Source organism: Staurois parvus, unplaced genomic scaffold (assembly GCF_062004578.1).
Source record: "Staurois parvus isolate SC_StPar_1 unplaced genomic scaffold, SC_StPar_1.0 ptg000981l, whole genome shotgun sequence".
Classification (NCBI taxonomy): Eukaryota; Metazoa; Chordata; class Amphibia; order Anura; family Ranidae; genus Staurois; species Staurois parvus.
Genome location: NW_028318777.1, coordinates 1,424,652 through 1,448,570, shown reverse-complemented (window position 1 = coordinate 1,448,570; position 23,919 = coordinate 1,424,652). Strand labels below are relative to the sequence as shown.

Genomic DNA, 23,919 nt, shown 5'->3' with positions numbered 1-23,919 from the left:
CCTGTCATTACACTATATGGCTGGTGGGAGGTGGTTTAAGGAGTCTGGGGAGTAGCACTATTTGCCTAGTACTGATAAGAATAAGACTGGCTATGATAGAAGAAAAAAAAAAAAAAAAGAGGCAGGTCCAGGAAAACAGAGTTAAGAGCACTCCCAGCCCTTAATGTACTCCTTTCAGGAATTAAGGACTTTTTCCCGAGAGCAAGGGTGAAACTGGTAAGGGGGCTGGAAAAACTCTTTAGCATTTTGACCAGTGTGCAAGATGCATGGAAAGATAGTAGGCAGAAGCAACATATGTCATATCCTTGAATGCTGGGCATTGTATATTGAAGCTTACAAATTCCAATGGACCTGCTCTCTCCTAAAGTAGCCAGAATAGTTCCAAGGCAGGAGGTCTGGGTAATTATTTATTCTTGCCTCCACAAATATATGGAAATAAAAATAGAAACCTTTTTTTTCTTTAACATTTTATTTATTACAGAAGATTGTAAACCCTTTGCTAGAAAGGACAAATCAGTTTACAAAACCATATTTCCATATAGATCATTCATTAAAATACTTCATTAAATGTGTAAAAGTAGCAGGCCATTGTCATAATTTAAAATTTATGTATAAAAATGCACAGTGCAGGCCCTTTAGGCTGGATTCACACTATTGTGTTGCAGCAAGGCACATTATACACAATTGTGCGCTGTGGTGCCATTCATTGTGAGTGGTACCACAACACACTATTATGCATTGTGGGCTGCTGTGCTTACTAAAAGAGGTGCTAGCACCATTTTTTTTGTGTGTTTAGCAGCCAATTCCACTGAATCTGCTGCCTTTAAAAGTGAACTCCAAGCATAATGACCTGTTCCCTACAGTGACAAGGGGAAGTCCTACACACAGCAGTCTTCCTGAGAAATGATAACACTCCAGTTCCACTTGTTATCCATGGCAGGCTAAAGCTATAAATACAGAAATGGTATAGATGCTTACCTTATAATGGACCCAGACAAAGGCCTCATGCACACAAAGCATTAAAAACCATGTTTTTAGGTGTGGCTGGTGTTTTGTTGTGGGGTTTTTTTTTACTGCCTCTAAACACCCCTCCATGTTCATCTTGTCCATACAGGCATGGGTGTTTACAGGCAGAAGAAAAAAAAAACCCACTGCTAGTGCATCTAGGAGCAGCAGCGTTTTGTCAAAAAAAAACTCTGAAAAACACTTGACATGTCCAAATACACATTAATAATAGGCGTATCATGTCCTTGAGGTCATTTATTTCAATGGTCACAATTTAAAAAAAAAAAATTATATATACAGTTGTGTTCAAAATAGTAGACATCACTGTTTTTGGTAGAAATTATATTTCTACATGGCAAATAATTTACTAGCAGGTGGGTGTAGTAGAGTAATAGAAATCCAACAGACCCAACAGTCATGACATGCATGCTGCTGATTCTGTGTAATTGAATCACTAATTGAAAGGGGCATGTTCAAAATAATAGCAGTGTGGAGTTCTATTAGTGAGGTCATTCATTCTTTGAAAAACAGGTGGCAATTATTGCTCTTATTTAAGGAAGGAAGGCAGCAAATGTTGTACATGCTGGTTACAGTGCATTTCTCTCTAAAATTCTGAGGAAAATGGGTCGTTCCAGACATTGTTCAAAAGAACAGTGTACCTTGATTAAAAAGTTGATTGGAGAGGGGAAAACATATAAAGAAGTGCAGAAAATGATAGGCTGCTCAGCTAAAATGATCACAAATGCTTTAAAACAGCAACCAAAACCTGAAAGATGTGGAAGAAAGAGAAAAACTACCATTCGAATGGATAGAAGAATAGCCAAAATGGCAAGGACTCAGCCAACAATCAGCTCCAGGAAGATCAAAGAAGGTCTAAAGTTACCTGTGAGTACTGTTACAATTGTACTAATTAGAAGACGCCTATGTGAAGCCAAGCTATCTGGAAGAAGCCCTCGCAAAGTCCCACTGTTGAAAAAAAGACGTGCTGAAGAGTTTACAATTTGCCAAAGAGCACATTGACTGGCCTAAAGAGAAATGGCGCAACATTTTGTGGACTGATGAAAGTAAAATTGTTCTTTTTGGGTCTAGTGGCCGGAGACAGTTTGTCAGACGACCCCCAAACACTGAATTCAAGCCACAGTACACTGTGAAGACAGTGAAGCATGGTTGCGCAAGCATCATGATATGGGGATGTTTCTCATACTACAATGTTGGGCTTATTTATCGCATACCAGGGATCATGGATCAGTTTGAATACATCAGAATACTTGAAGAGGTCATGCTGCCTTATGCTGAAGAGGAAATGCTCTTGAAATGGGTGTTCCAACAAGACAGCGACCCCAAACACACCAGTAAATGTGCAACATCTTGCTTCCAGACCAACAAGATTGACTATGGAGTGGCCAGCCCAATTCCCAGATCTTAATCCAATAGAAAACTTGTGGAGTGACATCAAAAATGCAGTTTCTGAGGCAAAACCAAGAAATAGAGAAGAACTGTGGAATGTAGTCCAATCATCCTGGGCTGGAATACCTGTTCACAGGTGCCAGAAGTTGGTTGACTCCATGCAACACAGATATACAGCAGTTCTCAGAAACAGTGCTTATACAACTAAATATTAATTAAGTCATTCAAAGAAAAGCAAAATCTTCAAACATTTTTCAGTTTATATAGTGAATGTTTGAGTTTGTAAAGAAGAATACAAACACTGCTATTTTTTTGAACAGTCCAATATTCACTTTTCTTCAATTTGTTTAGAGGAACAATACAAATTTGATATATTTTTCGTCGTGTTTTGATTTGGAATAGAATGTGTGTATGGAAATAAAAGCTATTAGAAGGATTTTGAGCTTTATTCACTTTTTTCAACACACTGCTATTGTTTTGAACACAACTGTATATAAAATACCCAAGCGCTTGCCACACCTAAACACATTTAGATGCGTCAAGAGATGTTTTTTCCCTTGCCAAAATACCACTGCCAGGAAGCAGGTCATATAGGAGAGTTGGGCAAACATGAGACCTTAACATTAAGGTCCCCATTAACAATTATGGAGGCAGTAGGATCAGCATGAAACTTGCCTGTTCAACAGAGGAATGAGGTCTAACCATGTGCTGGCCACCTGTGTACTTGAGTGCGAATGTTGGCAAAACGTAATGAGTGCACAAATTAAGCCAGTACCCAAAAAGGGCTGCAGGCTACATAATCCAATACTAAAGTGAAACTGTTGAATGCCTTGTTGTGATAGACTGGTAGGAAACATGCCCATTCTAATAGGTCTTCCCAGCTTCCCTAAAAACAAACCTAAATCTTGCTTTAATCTGCTTAAAGGGTAAGTTCACCTTTGCAAACATGTTCCACCCTAAAAACAGGTGGAACATGCAACATGTTCCCACTGCTGCAACCTCTCCCCGACCCGCTGCGTCTAGTGACAGCAACACAGGGATCTTCTCCCTAAACTCGCGGTCACAATTTCACACAGCCACACCCTTCATTCATAGAGTTTTGTGAATGGGAGAACTACAAGTACTGACATGCTTTGCGGCTGTTGGCTCGTAGTTCTCAATGAACTACCAGGGCGCTGTTAAGCACAATGGGTAGTTCAATGTTTCTTCCTGTTATGTTACTGCCAGCCCGTAAGAGCAGACAGCTTACCATGACAGTCTGCAGGAGTCATGCATTACACCCGTGATCTACTGCTCATGGGTGAAATGCTTTGCAGGCACCTATTAAAAAAAATTAATTAAATATACTTTTTTTTTAACTGCAAAAAGATGTCCATGCATTTATTTATATTTTACAAAGATGAACTTACCCTTGGGAAAAATCACAAAGTTAGATGCAGATAGACTGAGATGGTGTCCAAAATCAGCTAGGGAGTTTCACGTTAATGGAAATTCCCCATATCTCTGCTAGTACTTACATAAAGCTTTTGTTTGAATATAAGGCAAAGTTTGTTTAAAAGAATCTCGCCATGAAATATAGGAGTTGTCAATACCTTGTTTTTGAAGGTGCAGCTTCCATGTCTGCCATACTGATCCTTGCTTCCCTACTTGGCAAGTCTCTGACTTTGAACAAATATGCACAAATCAGATGTCAGGGGCTTGCTTCAGATCAGTGACCAGCTAAGTAAGACTGAGGGGTAACGGCCCGCAGCTATATCTTTTTTAAGCAAGTAAGAAATGGCACCATCTATGATTCTCTTGAAAGCTGAACCTCAGGCAAACAGCTATACACACAGTTGCAATACCTAAATTGGCAACTATCTTACCTGCCAAAATATTTGTAATTGTATTCAGGGCACACCTCACTTTTATTCTGCTTGGAAAGAGATCTAGCTCAAGCCTGCTGCCTAGGCAATATAGTACACTGGTCAGGTCCTCCCCTTAACAAGTCCTCAGTGTTATACTGACAACCCTGTGCAATGCTTGTCTGGCTTACTACCCCTCACACTCTTTCCATAGCATGTAGGGGTCCACAGGAAGATAGTATGACAAAACTTCAGATACATGTACTAACTTTAGTTAATAGAAAAAAAAAAAAACCTGAATCTGTAAGCAAAGTTGATTAGGCACACACTGTTTGCACTTGCACTGCCAGGGCCCTTTTTTATACATTTAAATACATGTTTTAGGCCTGAAGAATTAGTTGAGAACCCCAAACATTTTCTGAAAACAAAAACCCTGGATTTAAAAAATGGGGAGGTCCAATTATTTATATCACATGACTATCAATTCAGGTGCAAATAATAATGCACTATATCACTATTTTTTAAAATATAAAAGTCAAGGTCACGTTGAATAAACAGATACCCAACATGTTAAGTCTTAAAACTATGAAACCAGTGAAATGACGATGAACTTCAATATGCAAAATTGCCCATAGGAAATACTTTAAAAGCTCTTACAGCTTATCAGTTTAATTTTAACTGAGGGAATGGAGGAAAGGCATTTTTTTTAAAAGTTGATTTTTTTTCCCAAGTCATTTGACATACTGAACTAGGAAGTGATGTAATTACACACTGCACCAGAGTCTGTGGAAGTGATTGGGCACTTACTTGTTGCTTTCAGAAGAAAGCCAGTAGTCTGCTTGTAACATACATACACATTCCCAGCTGCAGCCAAATGGCATGAGTTTAAAAGGCTGCCACTGCCACCGAAGCACATAAAGCCTTTCATCAATGCAAAAAAAAGGTAAAACTTGCATGTTTTACTCACTTCAAAATAAATGCTGTCAAGATTACAGCTTTAAGTGAATATTGTCTGTTTTAGTGACTAAGCTTAGAAATATTAAAGCTGATGTCCACCAATAAATTTATTGTCACTAAGCAGTTCATTTGGGCCAAGGTGGCTCAAACAAACAATTTTCTACACCAACAGATGCTCTGGCTGTATACACTCTATGTAGGTAGCCTAGGCTACATAACAGTGCTGTGTTCCGTCACCGGGATGGGAAGTTCCATTCCCACTCCTGGAACCAAACTGAGTCAGGCTGAATGTTAAGCCATTCATGGACCGCTTTGTAATCTCCAAATTAATACAAAGCTTCCTCCAACTGGCTGAGTTAGAGATTGTGACATCTTCCGCCTGCCTCCTGCCTTAACCAATCAAAGGAAGCTTTGTATTCAGAGAACTCAATTCAACTCAATTTTGTTGCAGGTGTGGAATGGGATGTTTGCATCCTACAATGAACACAATACTGTATACTGTATGTAGTTAAGGCTACATACATTTTGTACAGCATTCCCAGCGGGCGCACCTGTTGGTGTAGAACAGCCTCTCTCAACCCCAGAGAAACCCATGAAATAATTTCCAGGTCTCAGCAAACCCTTTCAAAAATCAATTTATAGAGAGTCAGTGTGAAAAATGCCTCATACATTGGTGGCCAGTGGGCCTTACAGACAAATAAAATGGGTTCAAGCAGATGGCCCTGCCAAGTGATACTGACCCCTGAACTTATGCAAGCACCATCAAATGGGAAGGGGGGGGGGGGGGTTCAAGCAGCCACAGTTCACGGAACCCCTAGCAACCTTTAGAGGAACAATGCATGGTGTACAAAACAGCCTGTTTGGGCCTGCTTGGATCCAACAAACTAAAGTGACAGTAAAAGTGGAGATCTGCTTTAATGAATACAAATCAATGGATTACATGCTTTTCTTTTTATATATCTGCCTGAAGTTCAGCTTTGATTGGTAAAACACTAAAATGTTTACAATCAAAAGGTCTACATTAGAGAAAAAAAAACTACATCATGATTTAGAAACTTTGTAAACACTGACTAGATAGGAGTTAAAAAAAAAAAATTCCAGATGGGATTATTCGCAGTAGACAGATTCAACCATGGAGTCAGGTCCCAGGTTGAATATAGGAGTTACACTTCACTGTTGACCAGTTTGTGCCATTAATGAGGTTTGAAGCAACTTTTTAGCTAGAAATCTTAAGGTGGCTATACACTTTATTTTTCATTTTGGAGATCCTGCACTGATCGAAATTCAGCAGCTGCCTGCTGGACTGGACGAATTTCAATAAGTGTATGGCCAGCTTTAAAGTGTTAGTTCACCTTTGGCATAAAACGTACAATGCCATGTGTTGGGCATCACTACAGACATCACTAGAAGGAGCAATCCATCTCTTCTGAATCTCACACAGTGAGCTCTCCATCTCCTGAAGTGAAAGAGGGATAACAGCATAGGCCTTGCAAGTATGCTCATTTCCATGATGCCAGGGGCACCAAGATGGGCTTACAGGTATGGAGCAATTAGAATGAAGTAGTATATATATTGTAGCTATACAGTGTTTTTACAAAGCACTCTTGGCCTTAAATGAAATGCAGGTACCAATTTGAATTGTGACAGACAAAAACTAAAAGGAAGTGGTCCCCATATCCCAAAGAGTAAACATTCAGAATAATTTTATATCCAAGAAAAGATTTAATTCCCCTATCTATCTAGAGTGCACACTGCACTTTGGAAAATGCAGAAATTGCATTTCATACGTGAAAGAAAATAAAAATACATTAAATGTGATATACATATTCTTTTTACAGTTTTGTATACATCAAAACTGCAATTTGTAAATCAAGGACATACAATTCCAGCATATATGAAACCCTGTGAAAGGCATAGTTTACTCACCCCTGCCAACATGTCCTCTTACCCTGCCCTATAGAGGTTTCTTGATGTTGAAAAGAATTATACAGTTCAAGTCAAAAAACAGTGCTACCTGAAACCCTGATTTTAATCCTACAATTAACCGTAAACTGAATTACATTCAAAAATTGTACATCCTTTGGCAACCATTAGGGACTGACAGTAGTTTTCAGCTATTGCAGTAATTGTGCAAAACAGCAGCTTAAGACTGAAGACATGAGCTCCTCTTGTTTTGCTACCAGGAAGTGAAGAATGGCTTCCTGCAGTGGAAGGTCTGTGTAAAAGCATTACTCAGGTGAACAATCCTGCCCTGACTTCCATCCCGACTTCTTTCCACTACGACTTTTGGCATCTGTACCAATTGAATAGGACTCTTCTCATCCTTTAAAGCTTGGGTTAGATTTAAGATCTGAATGAAATAGCACAACAGACATGTAATTAAAAACACATGAAAAAACACAACGTGACAATCCATCAGCTACCAGAAGAGCTGTTTATAATATTTCTGTAGCCATTTCCTGTTTTACATGGTGTACGTTAGAGTTCACACTTTTAGCATTTTTCTGCTTGTTTCCCTTTGCTTTACTATACAGAATTCATTCTTTCGAATTGTGTTTTTTCAAATTTGTACACCCAGTCACCCTACTACGTTCTATGGTCAAAAAAAAGTACACAAGCTTTTTTTTCTGAGCACATTGAGGAACATCTGGTCCCATAGACTTCAAGGGGACTGCCTGTAAACGCACCATACGTGTATTTTTATGCCTGAAGAACTCCTCTCCACCTATATAAGTACTCTCCTCCTCCCCTTGCCCAGCACAGGAAAAAAAATTCATGAAGCTTGATACATGTGCAAAAATGCCATTAAATTAAAAAAAAAAACAAGATCACCAGGAATACGTTTTGCTCCAGTATGAATGCTGGCTTACCATTTGTGGGGCAGTTTTTAGAAGTATAAATACACAATTATTGGTGAACCACTTCCATTTGGTTTATAAGTGGTTAATGTTACAAAGTAGCACGACATTCATATGCTTACCTACCCCCCATGCAAGCTTCATAATTGCTTTATATTTCAATAACTGTATGCCTGGGAAGGATCCTGTAACTCAAGCTATACACTGGACCTTGACTACTGTTCAAAGTGGCACCAAGCCCAGCCTCCCTGGCAGTTTTCAGTCCAAGGCCCAGACACTGGACTGAAACGGCAGCAGGTCAAACCTCACCTATCCAGCAGCCTTTTGCCACAGGTTGTTGTGACATAGGGGGTCAGAGGAAGGAATCAGCGCAGATGCCTGTGGCCCCTCTAATGGTTCTTTTCTCTGATCCACTGCGTCACCATTGAGTACTGCATAGACCCAGGGTCTTCCCTTGGTAAACAAAACGTACTTGTAGACACCCCAAAAAACTAGAACGACACCAAAATTGTTATCTTACACACATTCTAAAAGATTTACTTTAATGGCCTCACAAACACCAATTCTCGCTGCTTGCATACATACATACATACCTGCCCTCTCATTACAGACATCTGTTTTTCGAATGTTGCCTTGTCAAATCCCTTATCAGTCTACAGGAGAAAAATAAGTTAAGAGTTGCACTAAAAATGTATATAAAGGAATACAATACTTCTGCTATAAGGAAACGCTACATATAAATGCATGTATACTTTACTTTAAACAGCTCATAAAGATCTTCACAAAGATCCTGCACAAAGTTCATATCAGAGATACGTGGAAGAATGAGGTCTCTTGTCTCCTGACTAAAAGAAACTTTAGCTTGTGGAAGCCAGGCCCAGAGGAATGGATCTAGAACAAAAAAAATATGCCAAATTTACTGGAGGAAATAAAAAGAAATATGGCGAATTGCTCACAAAGCAAAGACGTTCTCTTTGAATAATCATGTATTCTCAGTGATTAAATGGGGTGCACTTTTTCTTTTAGACTTCGTTCACACCCATGCTTTTTGCTTTTGATCCATTTTATAATACTTTTTGCACTGTGCTTTGCGGTTTTACCGCTTTTTTTTTCTGCTTAAAGTGGAAACTTATTATGTTGGGTAGAAAAAAAACACTCACTATACAGTTGCAAGAAAAAGTATGTGAACCCCTTGGGATTACATGGAGTTTTGCATGAATTGGGCATAAAATGTGCTCTGAACGTCACCTAAGTCACAACAATAGAACACAGTCTGCTGAACATAATACTACACAAACATTAGATGTTGCCATGGTTTAATTGCACATAACATGTAAACATTCACAGTGCAGGGAGGAAAAAGTATGTGAACCTTTGGACTTAATAACTGGTTGACCCTCCTTTGGCAGCAATAACCTCAACCAAACGTTTCCTGTAGTTGCAGATCAGACCTGTACAACGTTCTGGAGTAATTTTGGACCACTCCTCTTCATAAAACTATTTCAGTGTAGCAATATTCTTGGGATGTCTGTTGTGAATCGGTCTCTTAAGGTCATGCCACAGCATTTCAATCGGGTTGAGGTCAGGACTCTGACTGGGCCACTCCAGAAGGCGTATTCTGTGCTGTTCCAGCCATTGTTTTGTTGAATTACTTGTATGCTTTGGGTCATTGTCCTGTTGCATCACCCATCCTCTGTAGAGCTTCAGTTGGCGGACAGATGGTCATACATTTTCCTGCAAAATGTCTTGATAAACTCTGGAATTTATTTTCCCATCAATGACAACAATCCGTCTAGGCCCTGAGGCAGCAAAGCAGCCCCAAACCATGATGCTCCCTCTGCCATGTTTTACAGTGGGGATGAGGTTTTGATGTTGGTGTGCTGTGCCTTTTTTTCTCCACACATAGTGTTGTGTATTCTTCCCAAACAACTCAATCTTGGTTTCATCTGTCCACAGTATATTTTGCCAGTAGTGCTGTGGAACATCCAGGTGCTCTTTTGCAAACTTCAAACGTGCTGCAATATTCTGTTTGGACAACAATGGCTTCCTCCGTGGTGTCCTCCCATGTACTCCATTCTTGTTTAATGTTTTCCTTATTGTAGATGTGTCAACAAAAATGTTAGCATGTGCCAGAGATTTCTGTAGGTCTTTAGCTGACACTCTGGGATTCTTCTTTACCTCATGCAGCATTCTGCGCTGTGCTCTTGCAGTCATTTTTACAGGACGACCACGCCTAGGGAGAGTAGCAACAGTGCTAAACTTTCTCTATTTGTAGACAGTCTGTCTTACCGTGGACACATGAACATCAAGGCTTTTGGAGATACTTTTGTAACCCTTTCCAGCTTCATGCAAGTCAACAATTCTTGATCGTAGGTCTTCTGAGAGCTCTTTTCTGCGAGGCATGGTTCACATCAGACAGTGCTTCTTGAAACCAGTAAACCCAAAACAGGTGTGTGTTTTTTAAGGGCAGGACAGCTGTCAGCAACACATCCAATATCATCACACTGATTGGAGTCAAGGTTGGCTCACTCCTGGCTCCAATTAGTTCTGGGAGAAGTCATTAAGCTAGGGCCTCACATACTTTTTCCTCCCTGCACTGTGAATGTTTACATGTTATGTGCAATTAAACCATGGCAACATCTAATGTTTGTGTAGTATTATGTTCAGCAGACTGTGTTCTTCTATTGTTGTGACTCAGATGACGTTCAGAGCACATTTTATGCCCAATTCATGCAAAACTCCACGTAATCCCAAGGGGTTCACATACTTTTTCTTGCAACTGTATGTGTTTCAGCAGCTTCTCCACTGAATGCCATTGTAGAAAAAAATGCTGCTTTTTGCATTTAATAAAAGTCCCTGACCCATTCACAAAAGCAGCAGCTCAAATAAGCATAGATGTGAACATTATATACTTGATTTTACTTTTATTTTTTTTAGTTAGAAATAAGAAAGACAATGGTGAAAACAAACAGTGATGGCATGGTAAAAACTACATCCACCAACCTCTCCCATACACAAGGATACCAAATACGTATAGAAGTATGCCTTAGTTACTTGGCAGGTTGGTATGTTGGATGTCTACCCTAAAGTTTTATATACCACGGTTTTCTCCAGGACAAATGGGGCTTTAACCACTTGCCCTCCGGAAGATTAACCCCCTTCCTGACCAGGCCATTTTTGGCTATTCGGCTCTGTGCTATTTCAACGGTAATTGCAGGGGCCATGCAGCGCTGTACCTAAATTAAATTTATGTCTCTTTTTTTTCCACACAAATAGAGCTTTCTTTTGGTGGTATTCTGCACATGTCCTATAGGAAACAATGTTAAATGGACTGTAGTGGGTTTCTACAAAAAGCATTAAAAATGCATTGGTGGTAACCAATTCTTGTATTTTTGTATAGCAGAGAAGCTGGTACAAATGTTATCAATACTTGCCAATGTTATACAAAAAAAATATGTAGTTACGTATGGACAAGGGGGTAGAAAAATTTGCGCATTACACATAAAAGTTTTGCTATCTGCTAAACTCTGCTATCATAGTCTGTGGAGGAAACACCACCTTATTTAACAAGATTTAAAAAAAAAAATGTAAATAAATATTTCATCTTACAAAGGAAGGAGCAGGTTCTACATTCAGTACATATCACATTTAAAAAGGAATTAGCATCTAGGGATATATTGCTACATATACCTAAAGTTTTACGATGCTCTAGTATGGAGGCTGTCAGAAAGCATAGGAATATACTTACAGCTACATCATCACTACCTCATAAAAACCTTCATGAAACCTTTCTCACCGGGTTTTATAAAAAAAAAAAAAAAATAATGTTTGTGCTATACAATTAAACATTAATACATGAGAAAATATTCCCAAAGCACCATGGGCTAGCTAAAAAGACAACACACCTTAACTTATCCCTTAGCCAACCTCCCCAACCCCAACAGGGATAAAAAGTTAAAAAACATTAAGAGTTTTATTTGTAAAACCACAGCACCAGCCCACAATTTGGCTACGCCCATAGTCATGCTCTGTGGAGCACCTTACAGAAGTCAATTAAAAATTTTTATGCTCCCTATGTTTGTATGATTCGTTTAACATATACAGTTGCAAGAAAAAGTATGTGAACCCCTTGGGATTACGTGGAGTTTTGCATGAATTGGGCATAAAATGTGCTCTGAACGTCATCTAAGTCACAACAATAGAAGAACACAGTCTGCTGAACATAATACTACACAAACATTAGATGTTTCCATGGTTTAATTGCACATAACATGTAAACATTCACAGTGCAGGGAGGAAAAAGTATGTGACGCCCTAGCTTAATTACTTCTCCTAGAGCTAATTGGAGCCAGGAGTGAGCCAACCTTGACTCCAATCAGTGTGATGATATTGGATGTGTTGCTGACAGCTGTCCTGCCCTTAAAAAACACACACCTGTTTTGGGTTTACTGGTTTCAAGAAGCACTGTCTGATGTGAACCATGCCTCGCAGAAAAGAGCTCTCAGAAGACCTACGATCAAGAATTGTTGACTTGCATGAAGCTGGAAACGGTTACAAAAGTATCTCCAAAAGCCTTGATGTTCATGTGTCCACGGTAAGACAGACTGTCTACAAATGGAGAAAGTTTAGCACTGTTGCTACTCTCCCTAGGCGTGGTCGTCCTGTAAAAATGACTGCAAGAGCACAGCGCAGAATGCTGCATGAGGTAAAGAAGAATCCCAGAGTGTCAGCTAAAGACCTACAGAAATCTCTGGCACATGCTAACATTTTTGTTGACACATCTACAATAAGGAAAACATTAAACAAGAATGGAGTACATGGGAGGACACCACGGAGGAAGCCATTGCTGTCCAAAAAGAAGATTGCAGCACGTTTGAAGTTTGCAAAAGAGCACCTGGATGTTCCACAGCACTACTGGCAAAATATACTGTGGACAGATGAAACCAAGATTGAGTTGTTTGGGAAGAACACACAACACTATGTGTGGAGAAAAAAAGGCACAGCACACCAACATCAAAACCTCATCCCCACTGTAAAACATGGCGGAGGGAGCATCATGGTTTGGGGCTGCTTTGCTGCCTCAGGGCCTGGACGGATTGTTGTCATTGATGGGAAAATGAATTCCAGAGTTTATCAAGACATTTTGCAGGAAAACGTACCACCATCTGTCCGCCAACTGAAGCTCCGCAGAGGATGGGAGATGCAACAGCACAATGACCCAAAGCATACAAGTAATTCAACAAAACAATGGCTGCAACAGCACAGAATACGCCTTCTGGAGTGGCCCAGTCAGAGTCCTGACCTCAACCTGATTGAAATGCTGTGGCATGACCTTAAGAGAGCGATTCACACCAGACATCCCAAGAATATTGCTACACTGAAACAGTTTTGTGAAGAGGAGTGGTCAAAAATTACTCCAGATCGTTGTGCAGGTCTGATGTGCAACTACAGGAAACGTTTGGTTGAGGTTATTGCTGCCAAAGGAGGGTCAACCAGTTATTAAGTCCAAAGGTTCACATACTTTTTCCTCCCTGCAGTGTGAATGTTTACATGTTATGTGCAATTAAACCATGGCAACATCTAATGTTTGTGTAGTATTATGTTCAGCAGACTGTGTTCTTTTATTGTTGTGACTTAGATGACGTTCAGAGCACATTTTATGCCCAATTCATGCAAAACTCCACGTAATCCCAAGGGGTTCACATACTTTTTCTTGCAACTGTATGTATGAAAAATCAATGAGCACTTGAAAATCGTACAGCAGCAAAATGCACTAAAAAGGAACCTGTGACCTTCAAATAGCATATGTGATAGGGGAGTGCAGAGCTATAAATTCAAGCAATATAATGAAAATGATACAAGTATATGATTACGTAAAGTGCCAGGTGCATGTGAATCAAAAAAATACAAATGAAGTTATGAATACAATAATGTGCATAAAATGAACTTATGCGCAATCAAATAAATACATGAATAAATGCCAATAAAATAAAAAATGTCCAATATGAGTGCGAATTGTCCTTAATTGTGGAATAAATCTTGTGCTTATAACAAGGAATTCTGTATTCCAGTGAAGGTATATTTCATGTGATCAATAATTAATTCGGTGAAGTGCAGAAGGTGGTAAAAATGCACAGTGTATAATGTATGATGAAATTAGCCAGAGGTCCCCTTTAAGGTGGAATGGATGTACAGCCTTGTAAGGACATCTCCCCTTTGGATACTGGGGCTGCTTTACAGCTTGATCTCACCTGGAATTCTGCGGATTTAATTGCTCATCAGAAAATCAGAGAAGTCTCAAATGGCAGCAATGCCTGCTCACCTCCCCACACTGACCCACAAGGGGCCAAAGGGCTACTGATCTCCTCTATAGCCAATCCTTTTTTCCCAGGTAGCTCAGCAGGGGATCACAGGATTTCCACTCCACCTCCACTCAAACGTCATATAGGACACAAACAGAACTTCCCATAGAGTAATATTGTTTAATACAAACACTTCTAAAACATATTGGTTACACTCACATTTGTTTCCTGGTTACAGATAGCTTTCCACCTCATCCCATAGGTGTATCACATGAAACAAGGGAAACCAATATGGCTGCTGCGTCCAGACATGCGTCCCCACGTGACCGGACGTGACGTAACTCCAAACCGGGTGAGCAGGCATTGCTGCCATTTGAGGATTCTTTTTGAGCACTAGAAGTGAAAATCACTGTTCGTTTTGTCACAAGTTACACCTGCATGGACCTTTTGTTATATATATATTTTTTTGCATATGCACATTGAAAGGTTTATGTGTATTAATCACAAAGAGCAGTATATCTAATGATTGTTTATGAATCAATTGGATATATATACTTTTCACTTAAAATATTGATCACTTTTTTGATTTGAAGTATGAACTAATTGTAGATATATATATTTTTTTTTTTCACGGATTATATTATTATCGCTGATATATTATGGATTAGTTTAATTTATATATACCATTGTGAGCTATTCATTTGGTATATATCATTTATAGTGTTTAATTGATCTGTAGAAAAGTCTAATTATTATTATTAAGCACTATTATTCACTGATGGCACTTTAATATATGTATAGATTTATTTTAGCGCTTCACTAATTCAAGGTTATATAATTGGTTACTTAATGGTTTAAGGCAGAGTGACAGCAGCTGTTATTTTAGGGACCTTACCTGTATTAAGCGCAGGAGGATACTTCCATTTTGCAAAGATTGAAGAAGTGCCTATTTTACCCAAGGAGGCTGCTTACCTATATGCTTGGTTTAACAAGATTAAGAAAATCACTGTAAGAGACTTCTCTGATTTTCTACTGAGCAAGTAAATCCGCAGAATCCCAGGTGACATCAAGCTGTAAAGCAGCCCCAGTATCCAGAGGAGAGATATCCTTACCAGGCTGTACATCCATTCCACCTTAAAGGGGACATCTGGCTGATTTCATCATACATTATACACTGCGTATTTTAAATGTGCATCTGGTGAGTGTGCATTTTTACCACCTTCCGCAGTGAATTATTGGTCACATGAAATATACCTTCACTGGAATACAGAATTCTTTGTTATAAGCACAAGATTTATTCTACAATTAAGGACAATTCATACTCATATTGGACATTTTTTATTTTATTGACATTTATTTGCACATAAGTTCATTTTATGCACATTATCGTATTCATAACTTCATTTGTATTTTTTTTATTCACATGCACTTGGCACTTTACATAATCGTATACCTTTATCATTTTCATTATATTGGTTGAATTTATAGCGCTGCACTCCCCTATCACATATGATTTGTTTAACCACTGGAGTCCCAGCACCTTTAACCTATATAAAGCCCTTGAGTCCCAGGGCTTTTTTCAGGTTTGGACATGTGACTGTCTTAAAACTGCAGCTTTGCTGTCAATCTAGCCTTGATGTTTTTTATACCATCATTTAAATTATATACTTGATTTATTTTTATATTTAGAAATAAGAAAGACAATGGTGAAAACAAACAGTGATGGCATGGTAAAAACTACATCCACCAACCTCTCCCATACACAAGGATACCATATACATATAGAAGTATGCCTTAGTTACCTGGTAAGTTGGTTTGTTGGAAGTCTACCCTAGAGTTTTATATACCACTTTTTTCTCCAGGACAAATGGGTCTTTAATCACTTGCCCTCCGGAAGATTTACCCCCTTCCTGACCAGGCCATTTTTTGCTATTTGGAGCTGTGCTATTTCAACTGGTAATTGCACGACCATGTAGCGCTGTACCTAAATAAAATTTATGTTCCTTTTTTCACACAAATAGAGCTTTCTTTTGGTGGTATTTGTCACCACCGGGGTTTTTATTTTTTGTGACATAAATGAAGACCGAAAATTTTAAAAAAAAGGAAAGACCACTACGTGTATATTTAATGATTTGTGTGAAAGTTATATCATCTACAAACTATGGTAAAATATATATATATATATATATATATATATATATATATACACACACACACACATACACACACACACACACACACACACATATATATATATATACACACACACACACTGTATCTCCCGGAAGTGAGTACACCCCTCACATTTGTGTAAATATTTTATTATATCTTTTCATGTGGCAACACAGAAGAAATGACACTTTGCTACAATGTAAACTAGTGAGTGTACAGCTTGTATAACAGTGTATATTTGCTGTCCCCTCTAAATAACTCAAAATACTGCCATAAATGTCTAAACCGCTGGCAACAAAAGTGAGTACACTCCTAAGTGAAAATGTCCAAATTGGGCCCAAAGTGTCCATAATTTTGTGTGGCCACCATTATTTTCCAGCACTGCCTTAACCCTCTTGGGTATGGAGTTCACCAGAGCTTCACAGGTTGCCACTGGAGTCCTCTTCCACTCCTCCATGACGACATCACTGAGCTGGTGGATGTTAGAGACCTTGCACTCCTCCACCTTCCGTTTGAGGATGCCCCACAGATGCTCAATAGGGTTTAGTTCTGGAGACATGCTTGGCCAGTCCATCACCTTTACCCTCAGCTTCTTTAGCAAGGCAGTGGTTGTCTTGTAGGTGTGTTTAGGCTCGTTATGTTGGAATACTACACTGCGGCCCAGTCTCCGAAGGGAGGGACTCATGTTCTGCTTCAGTATGTCACAATACATGTTGGCATTCATGGTTCCCTCAATGAACTGTAGCTCCCAGTGCCAGCAGCACTCATGCAGCCCCAGACCATGACACTCCCACCACCATGCTTGACTGTAGGCAAGACACACTTTTCTTTGTACTCTTCCCCTGGTTGCCGCCACACACGCTTGACACCATCTGAACCAAATTAGTTTATCGTGGTCTAATCAGACCATAGGACATGGTTCCCGTAATCCATGTCCTTAGTCTGCTTGTCTTCAACAAACTGTTTTTGGGCTTTCTTGTGCATCATCTTTAGAGGAGGCTTCCTTCTGGGCCGACAGCCATGAAGACCAATTTGGTGCAGTGTGCGTCGTATGGTCTGATCACTGACAGGCTGACCCACCACCCCTTCAACCTCTGCAGCAATGCTGGCAGCACTCATACATCTATTTCCCTAAGACAACCTCTGGAAATGACGCTGAGCATGTGCACTCAACCTCTTTGGTCGACCATCTCGAGGCCTATTCTGAGTGGAACCTGTCCTGTTAAACCGCTGTATAGTCTTGGCCACCATGCTGCAGCTCAGTTTCAGGGTCTTGGCAATCTTCTTATAGCCTAGGACATCTTTATGTAGAACACTTAATTTTTTTGGATCCACAGAGAGTTCTTTGCCATGAGGAGCCATGTTGAACTTCCAGTGACTAGTTTGAGAGAATGAGAGCAATAACACCAAATTTAACACACCTGCTCGCCATTCACACCTAAGACCTTGTAACATTAATGAGTCACATGCCACCGGCGAAAGAAAATGGCTAATTGGGCCCAATTTGGAAATTTTCACTTAGGGGTGTACTCACTTTTGTTGCCAGCGGTTTAGACATTAATGGCTGTGTGTTGAGTTACTTTGAGGGGAAAGCAAATTTACACTGTTATACAAGCTGAACACTCACTACTTTACATTGTAGCAAAGTGTCATTTCTTCAAGGTTGTCACATGAAAAGATATAATCAAATATTTACAAAAATGTGAGGGGTGTAGTCACTACTGGGAGAGTGTGTGTTTGTGTGTGTGCGTGTGTGTGTAACGAGATAGATAGATCTAGACATTTACACAGCTTTTACTTTCTGACTGCCTATCAAATATCTTGAGGTGCTGAAATGCCAGGCAAGTATAAAATAAAAACCCAAATGACACCTTTTTGGAAAGAAGACACCCAGAGGAATTTGCTGACATGCATGTTGAGTCAATGGAAGATTTTATTTTTTGCCACAAATTTTTGGAAAACATTTTTTTTTTTTTTTACACAAAGTTGTCACTTAATGATATATTGCTCACACATGCCATGGGTACATGTGGAATAACACCCCAAAACACATTCTGCTACTTCTACCGCGTATGGGGATACCACATGAAAGACTTTTTGGAAGCCTAGCCACATACAGGCCTTCAAAATACAATGATCACCTACAGGCATTCAAAGGACATATTTCCTCATGTCACTTCCTCACTACCTATCACAGTTTCAAAGGCCCTAAAATGTCAGGACAGGTACAAAATGTGCATTTATTATTTTTGGTTTCTGGAGCCTCTAAAGCATTGCACCAGACCTCATCTCCCTCTGACCTGTCACTGTATCTGCTTGCTCATACATCAGAATACTGTAAATGAGTAATGCAGCAGGGTGGACAAAGCCCCGCATGGCCATGGTTTTTTGTAAATTGTGACAGCTAGCGGGGAGGGGATTCCCCGCTAGCTGTCACAACGGGGATCGGGGGAGTTGCAGGAGCTGGTCCGTTCATAACATGTTACACCCTGAATATGGGTGTAACATGTTACGAAAGGTGAACTCATCCTTCAATGTAATACAACAGGTCAGCAATCTATTCAGAAGAGAAAAGAAATACTTGCATGCTCTCCACTCATCAGGATGTTTGAATGGGAATGCCAGACCATTATCTATTGCTGCAATTTTTATAACAGGTTCTTTAACAGTCCAATCCTAAAATCAAAAAATAGAAAGCATTAAAATGCCAAGTGAAAAAAAAAAACAGAATTTTAAAAAGGAATGGATTTGAAAAAAACAGCTGTTTATTGATAAAAAATTGTAAAATTACAATACATGTTGTACAAAATGAAAATGTGTCAAATTAGTAGAAAATAATGTTGCAGCAAAACTCTCACAGCATAAAATCATACCTTTGATACTTGGAAGTCAGCAGCTTTCTCAGATCCTTCCAAGTATTCCTCTTGACTTTCATATCGAATTAGCCAATTATCATTGCCTCGGTCTACAAAATAATTAAAAAAAAAAAAAAGTCTTCTGAATATTATGTAATTCAGAAGAAAAATGATTCCTTGAAAAGATCATGAAGTATGTGCCATCACATTTTCAGTACGGCGCTACTTTAAAAGAAACATGCTATTTAGTGTACAACAAATACACACTTACTTGAGTATGGAGTATTTATATTTAAAGAAGAACTCCAGGAAGAAGTATATCTATCCAAGCTGTCCCTTTAACATAAGCACCTCTGTACTTTCAAATAAACAATTCATGGGTGCCATGATTCAAATGATGTCTAACATACAGCAGCATTCAAAGGTTAAACACAGTTTCTGCACATTACTGTCAGGAAGCTCTGAGCTGAAAATACATGAAATAAAGCAACCTGTCTTGCATCATATGTGAATGTCCTGTGTTTGAGCCAAGCCCACCACAAGACAGGGCTGTGCACATACAGGCATCAACAAAGAAAGATATTTTAAAAAAGATGTGGCGGATGCCATAATTCAAGAAACTTCAGTGTTTGCATACTTAGGCTACACTGTGAGAGGAGTCACACCTTGTACAAATATTGGGAGTTCTTTTTTAAAAGTTAGAGATGTTAAATAATAATTAAAAAAAAAAAATAACAAAACACGGAAGAACAAATGCTGCTTCGAATTAGACCACTTGGCCATGTAACTTAGGTTCATCACATCACAGCAAAATCTCTAACTAATAGGAGGTAGTATGAAATCTAACAGTCACTTCCAAATCACACAGTACAGGTATCTGCCAGGCTTTTCTTCCAGACTTGGCCAACGTTTAGGTACAGCAAAAACACAGTAAAGGAATGAAGGAAAAAAAAAAAAGGTTGCTGAAACAATCAAAGATGACATTCAAGTTCATCTCTGACAATCAAGTATACTAAAAATTGTGTGTCCACCGCATTTCTTTTTGTCCAGCAGTGTACAGATCAAGCAAATTATCCAATTTTCCCTCCCAGCACTCTGCAAATTGGTACTTCCTGGGTTTTTTTTAAAAAAATGCCTACACTGCAGGCCAGAGAAGTAACATGATAAATATTGCAATAGGTAACATAGTCTAAGTCTATATGCTTATAAAAAAAATATGGAAGTGAGAATTTTTTTTCGGTAGAAAATCAAAATGGCCAAGCATACTTTCATTAGCTGGGATTCATGGGTTCTAGATATTAAGATTTTTCTTTTGTATTTTAGCATTATCACCTGCATCTCTCTCCTCAACAAATTGTTTATAACAATAAGATGCTTAGGTTTTTCTGAATGTCACAAGATTTTTTTTCTTTGCGATTCTAAAGGCAGAAGTTTTTGATTTTTTTTACCTCAATGCATTCAGCTTAAAAAAAAAAAAAAAAAAACTTATGTGACCAGGTTTTCCCCATAGCTCCCCCACCCCCTGCATACTTACCTGCTCCTGATCTCAATCCAGCACTGGGCACGAGAACAGCAGCACAGCTCTCTCATGCCCTCCTCACAGGATTCATGATATAGCAGCAGGAGCCATTGCTGATGTCAATCAAAGCCTGTGAGGAGGGAGCAGGGGGAAGAGGCCGATCCACACTGTCAACAGAAGCACACAGTGTGGCTAAGCATTGAGTTCGCACAAGTACCTTTTTGCAAGCAGCTTGCTTTGGGGGCACTCTGAAAGCAGGAGGAGCCAGAAATGCCAGTGGGGGACCTCAGAGGAGGATCAGGGATACTCTGTGCAAAACCACTGTAAGTATGACATGTTTGTGTGTGTTTTTTTTTTGTTTTTTAACAACAAACTTTTACAATCACTCTAAGAGCTCTTTGAAATATGGTCTAATATGGACTAATATTTATACCATCTACCTAAGATTCATAAAGATGCTACTCATCCACCAGTGCATCCCATAGTAGCAGCCATGGAGAGTGTCACCAGCTATTTTTCAGTTTATGTTGACCATTTTTTTACAAGCATTGGCCCAGGGTCTTCCATCATAGATTTGCGATGAAATACACCTATTGGATATGCTTAAGAACTACAATTGGGAGCCCACATAGCTACGGCTATCACACGATGTGAACTCCCTCTGTACATCCATACCCCATGAGGTTGGTTTGAAAGCAGTACAACACTTCTTGGCAAATGATTCCTTACTAAACCCTAGACGGGGGAATTTCATCCTAGAAGCTACTGCGTTTTGCTTAACCCATAATTATTTTGAATTTAATGGGGATTACTATTTACAGACTCAGGGCACAGCTATGGGGCAAATTTTGCCCCTAGCTATGCTAATATCACTATGGGTCTTTGGGAACAATCAATCTGGCAAGACAACCATTATGCAGCCCATATCTTTTATGGGTGTTATATAGATGATATTATTGTCATCTGGGACGGCTCAGCCACTTTAGTGGAGTCATTCGTAGCACACTAAACAACAACATGGGGCTGCCCCTTACTTCAGTCTGTGATGCAGAAAAACTGGCTTTTCTAGATTTGGAACTATGTCAGGAGAATAATACCATCTATGTCCACAATTACACCAAGCCCAGGGCAGCCAACTCTTATCTACACTTTCAGAGTTGACACCATCCTCGTTGGGTACAAAACATACCTAAAAGCCAGTTTTGTCAGCTCAGACACAATTGTACCCGTGACACAGACTATATTAACACTTTAAAAGACAAATTCTTGAGTAAGGTTACCCCAGCACACTTGTGGAGTAGGCCTTCTCCCTAAATCTCACTGATGGAGCCAAAGTAGATAAAAGCAAGACAACCACTTGTACTCCCCAACCTCTCAGGTTCACTATCCATTTCTATACGCAGTTCAGCTTGAGGTGATTGTAGCCGTATTAGTGCACTTGCAACAGAAACAATTGAGTACTGACGTGATACTTCTTTTTTTATTTGCACTAACATACAATTTTGAGGACAAGCTTTCGGGGTATGCCCTCTTATTCATGGTCCAAGCAGTACTATTGCCCAGTACCCCAGTCTTTGCTTTTGCTTTGCTGTGTCTTATCTCTAGGCTAACCCTAGGCTTGTGTTCCTTTCTGCTTTTTTTTTTTTTCTCTCATCCCCACACATCTCTAACATTCTGCTAAAACTTTATAATAATAGTACGGCTTGGACCTTGAAGAAGGGGACATAAACCGAAAGCTTGTCCTCAAAATTGTATGTTAGTGCAAATAAAAAAAGTATCACGTCAGTACTCAATTTTTTTTAAAAGCAGTTCAGAAATTTGGAACATATATTACAAAAACACTGGTCCATAATGCTTGAGGATCCCCATCTAAAATCATCACTTACAGTCAAGCCCAAAGTTTCCGATAGACGAACCCGAAATAATAAAAGTAAAATAGCCCCAAGTAACGTCAAAAGGTATTCAGGCCAAGACAGGTCCTTCTCTATTGTCAAAGGCATGCATCAGTGCCGAAAACCCAGTCTCACGTGAAAGCATGTCCAACATGGACAGAGAGACTTCACTATGAAGGGTAAAAAACTTACCCCATCCCTGAGCTTCACACCTGCTCATATGAATATGTATTCTACTGTCTCTCTTGTCCATGCGACTTGCTGTACGTGGGCTGTACTATCCGTACCCTCAGGAAGAAGTTTGGGGATGGCATCGACAGTGTCCCCAGGCACTTCCTGGATTTTCATCAAAAATCCTCTCAGGGTCTGATGGTCTGGGTCATCGAAGCCATATCCCGTGACCTGCCGACAGCAGAATGTTTCTTCTCTTTTTTTCATTCAGCAAACAGGCTGCATACAAAAAAAAAAAGAAGAACATAGCGTATATACCAAACAAGGACCAGTGACGTACTGTTACATCACTGGACTTTGAATGGTTATACCAGGATAATGCCTACAGCTGCAGGCATCATCTTGGAATAAGTTTTTTTAAGCCGGTGATCAGCTTTCATGTAAAAGCAATCCTATTGGATAATTAGCTGTAGGATTGCTCTTACAAGCAGCAGAAGACGATGCCCCTCCTCCCCCACTGCTTTCCACGGCCTTCTTGGGCAGTCCCGTGCCATCGGGGGAACCTGAGAATGCAGCCGGTGTTTCTTCCAGATGACCATAGAGCTGATTGGAGACCAGAATGGTGCCAAGCATCTCTATAGTGTAAGAAATCAGAAGCTACAAGCATTTCATCAATTCAGTTTTGCAGGATATAAAACAGCGCCATTTGTAAATTGGGAAAGCATCTGATCACACAGATCTTGGTGAGATTAGATAATGTAAGGGCAGAGGAGATATCTGGGATCTGATAGACCCCAGATTTCTCAAAAAAGAATATATGACAATGCCCATTGAAGTTATAGGCCCTAATAATAGGGGATATTTGCATTCCCTGTGATAGCATTAAAAGTGATAAAAAAAATGAAAGGGACTGTAAAAAAATACTTAAAAAATAATA

General features: G+C 39.5%; 1 protein-coding gene across 1 annotated transcript in view; it reads right to left on the bottom strand.

The window, feature by feature from the left end:
• Positions 1 to 450: 450 nt before the first annotated feature.
• Positions 451 to 23,919, bottom strand: part of LOC149441467 (phosphatidylinositol 4-kinase type 2-beta-like) — a 162,973-nt gene continuing 139,504 nt past the window's right edge. Inside the window, 5 exon segments of the mRNA XM_089657323.1 lie at positions 451 to 7,563; positions 8,665 to 8,724; positions 8,829 to 8,962; positions 19,131 to 19,221; positions 19,419 to 19,510. Coding sequence (XP_089513449.1) covers positions 7,390 to 7,563; positions 8,665 to 8,724; positions 8,829 to 8,962; positions 19,131 to 19,221; positions 19,419 to 19,510 — 551 coding nt within the window. The 3' untranslated portion in view covers positions 451 to 7,389.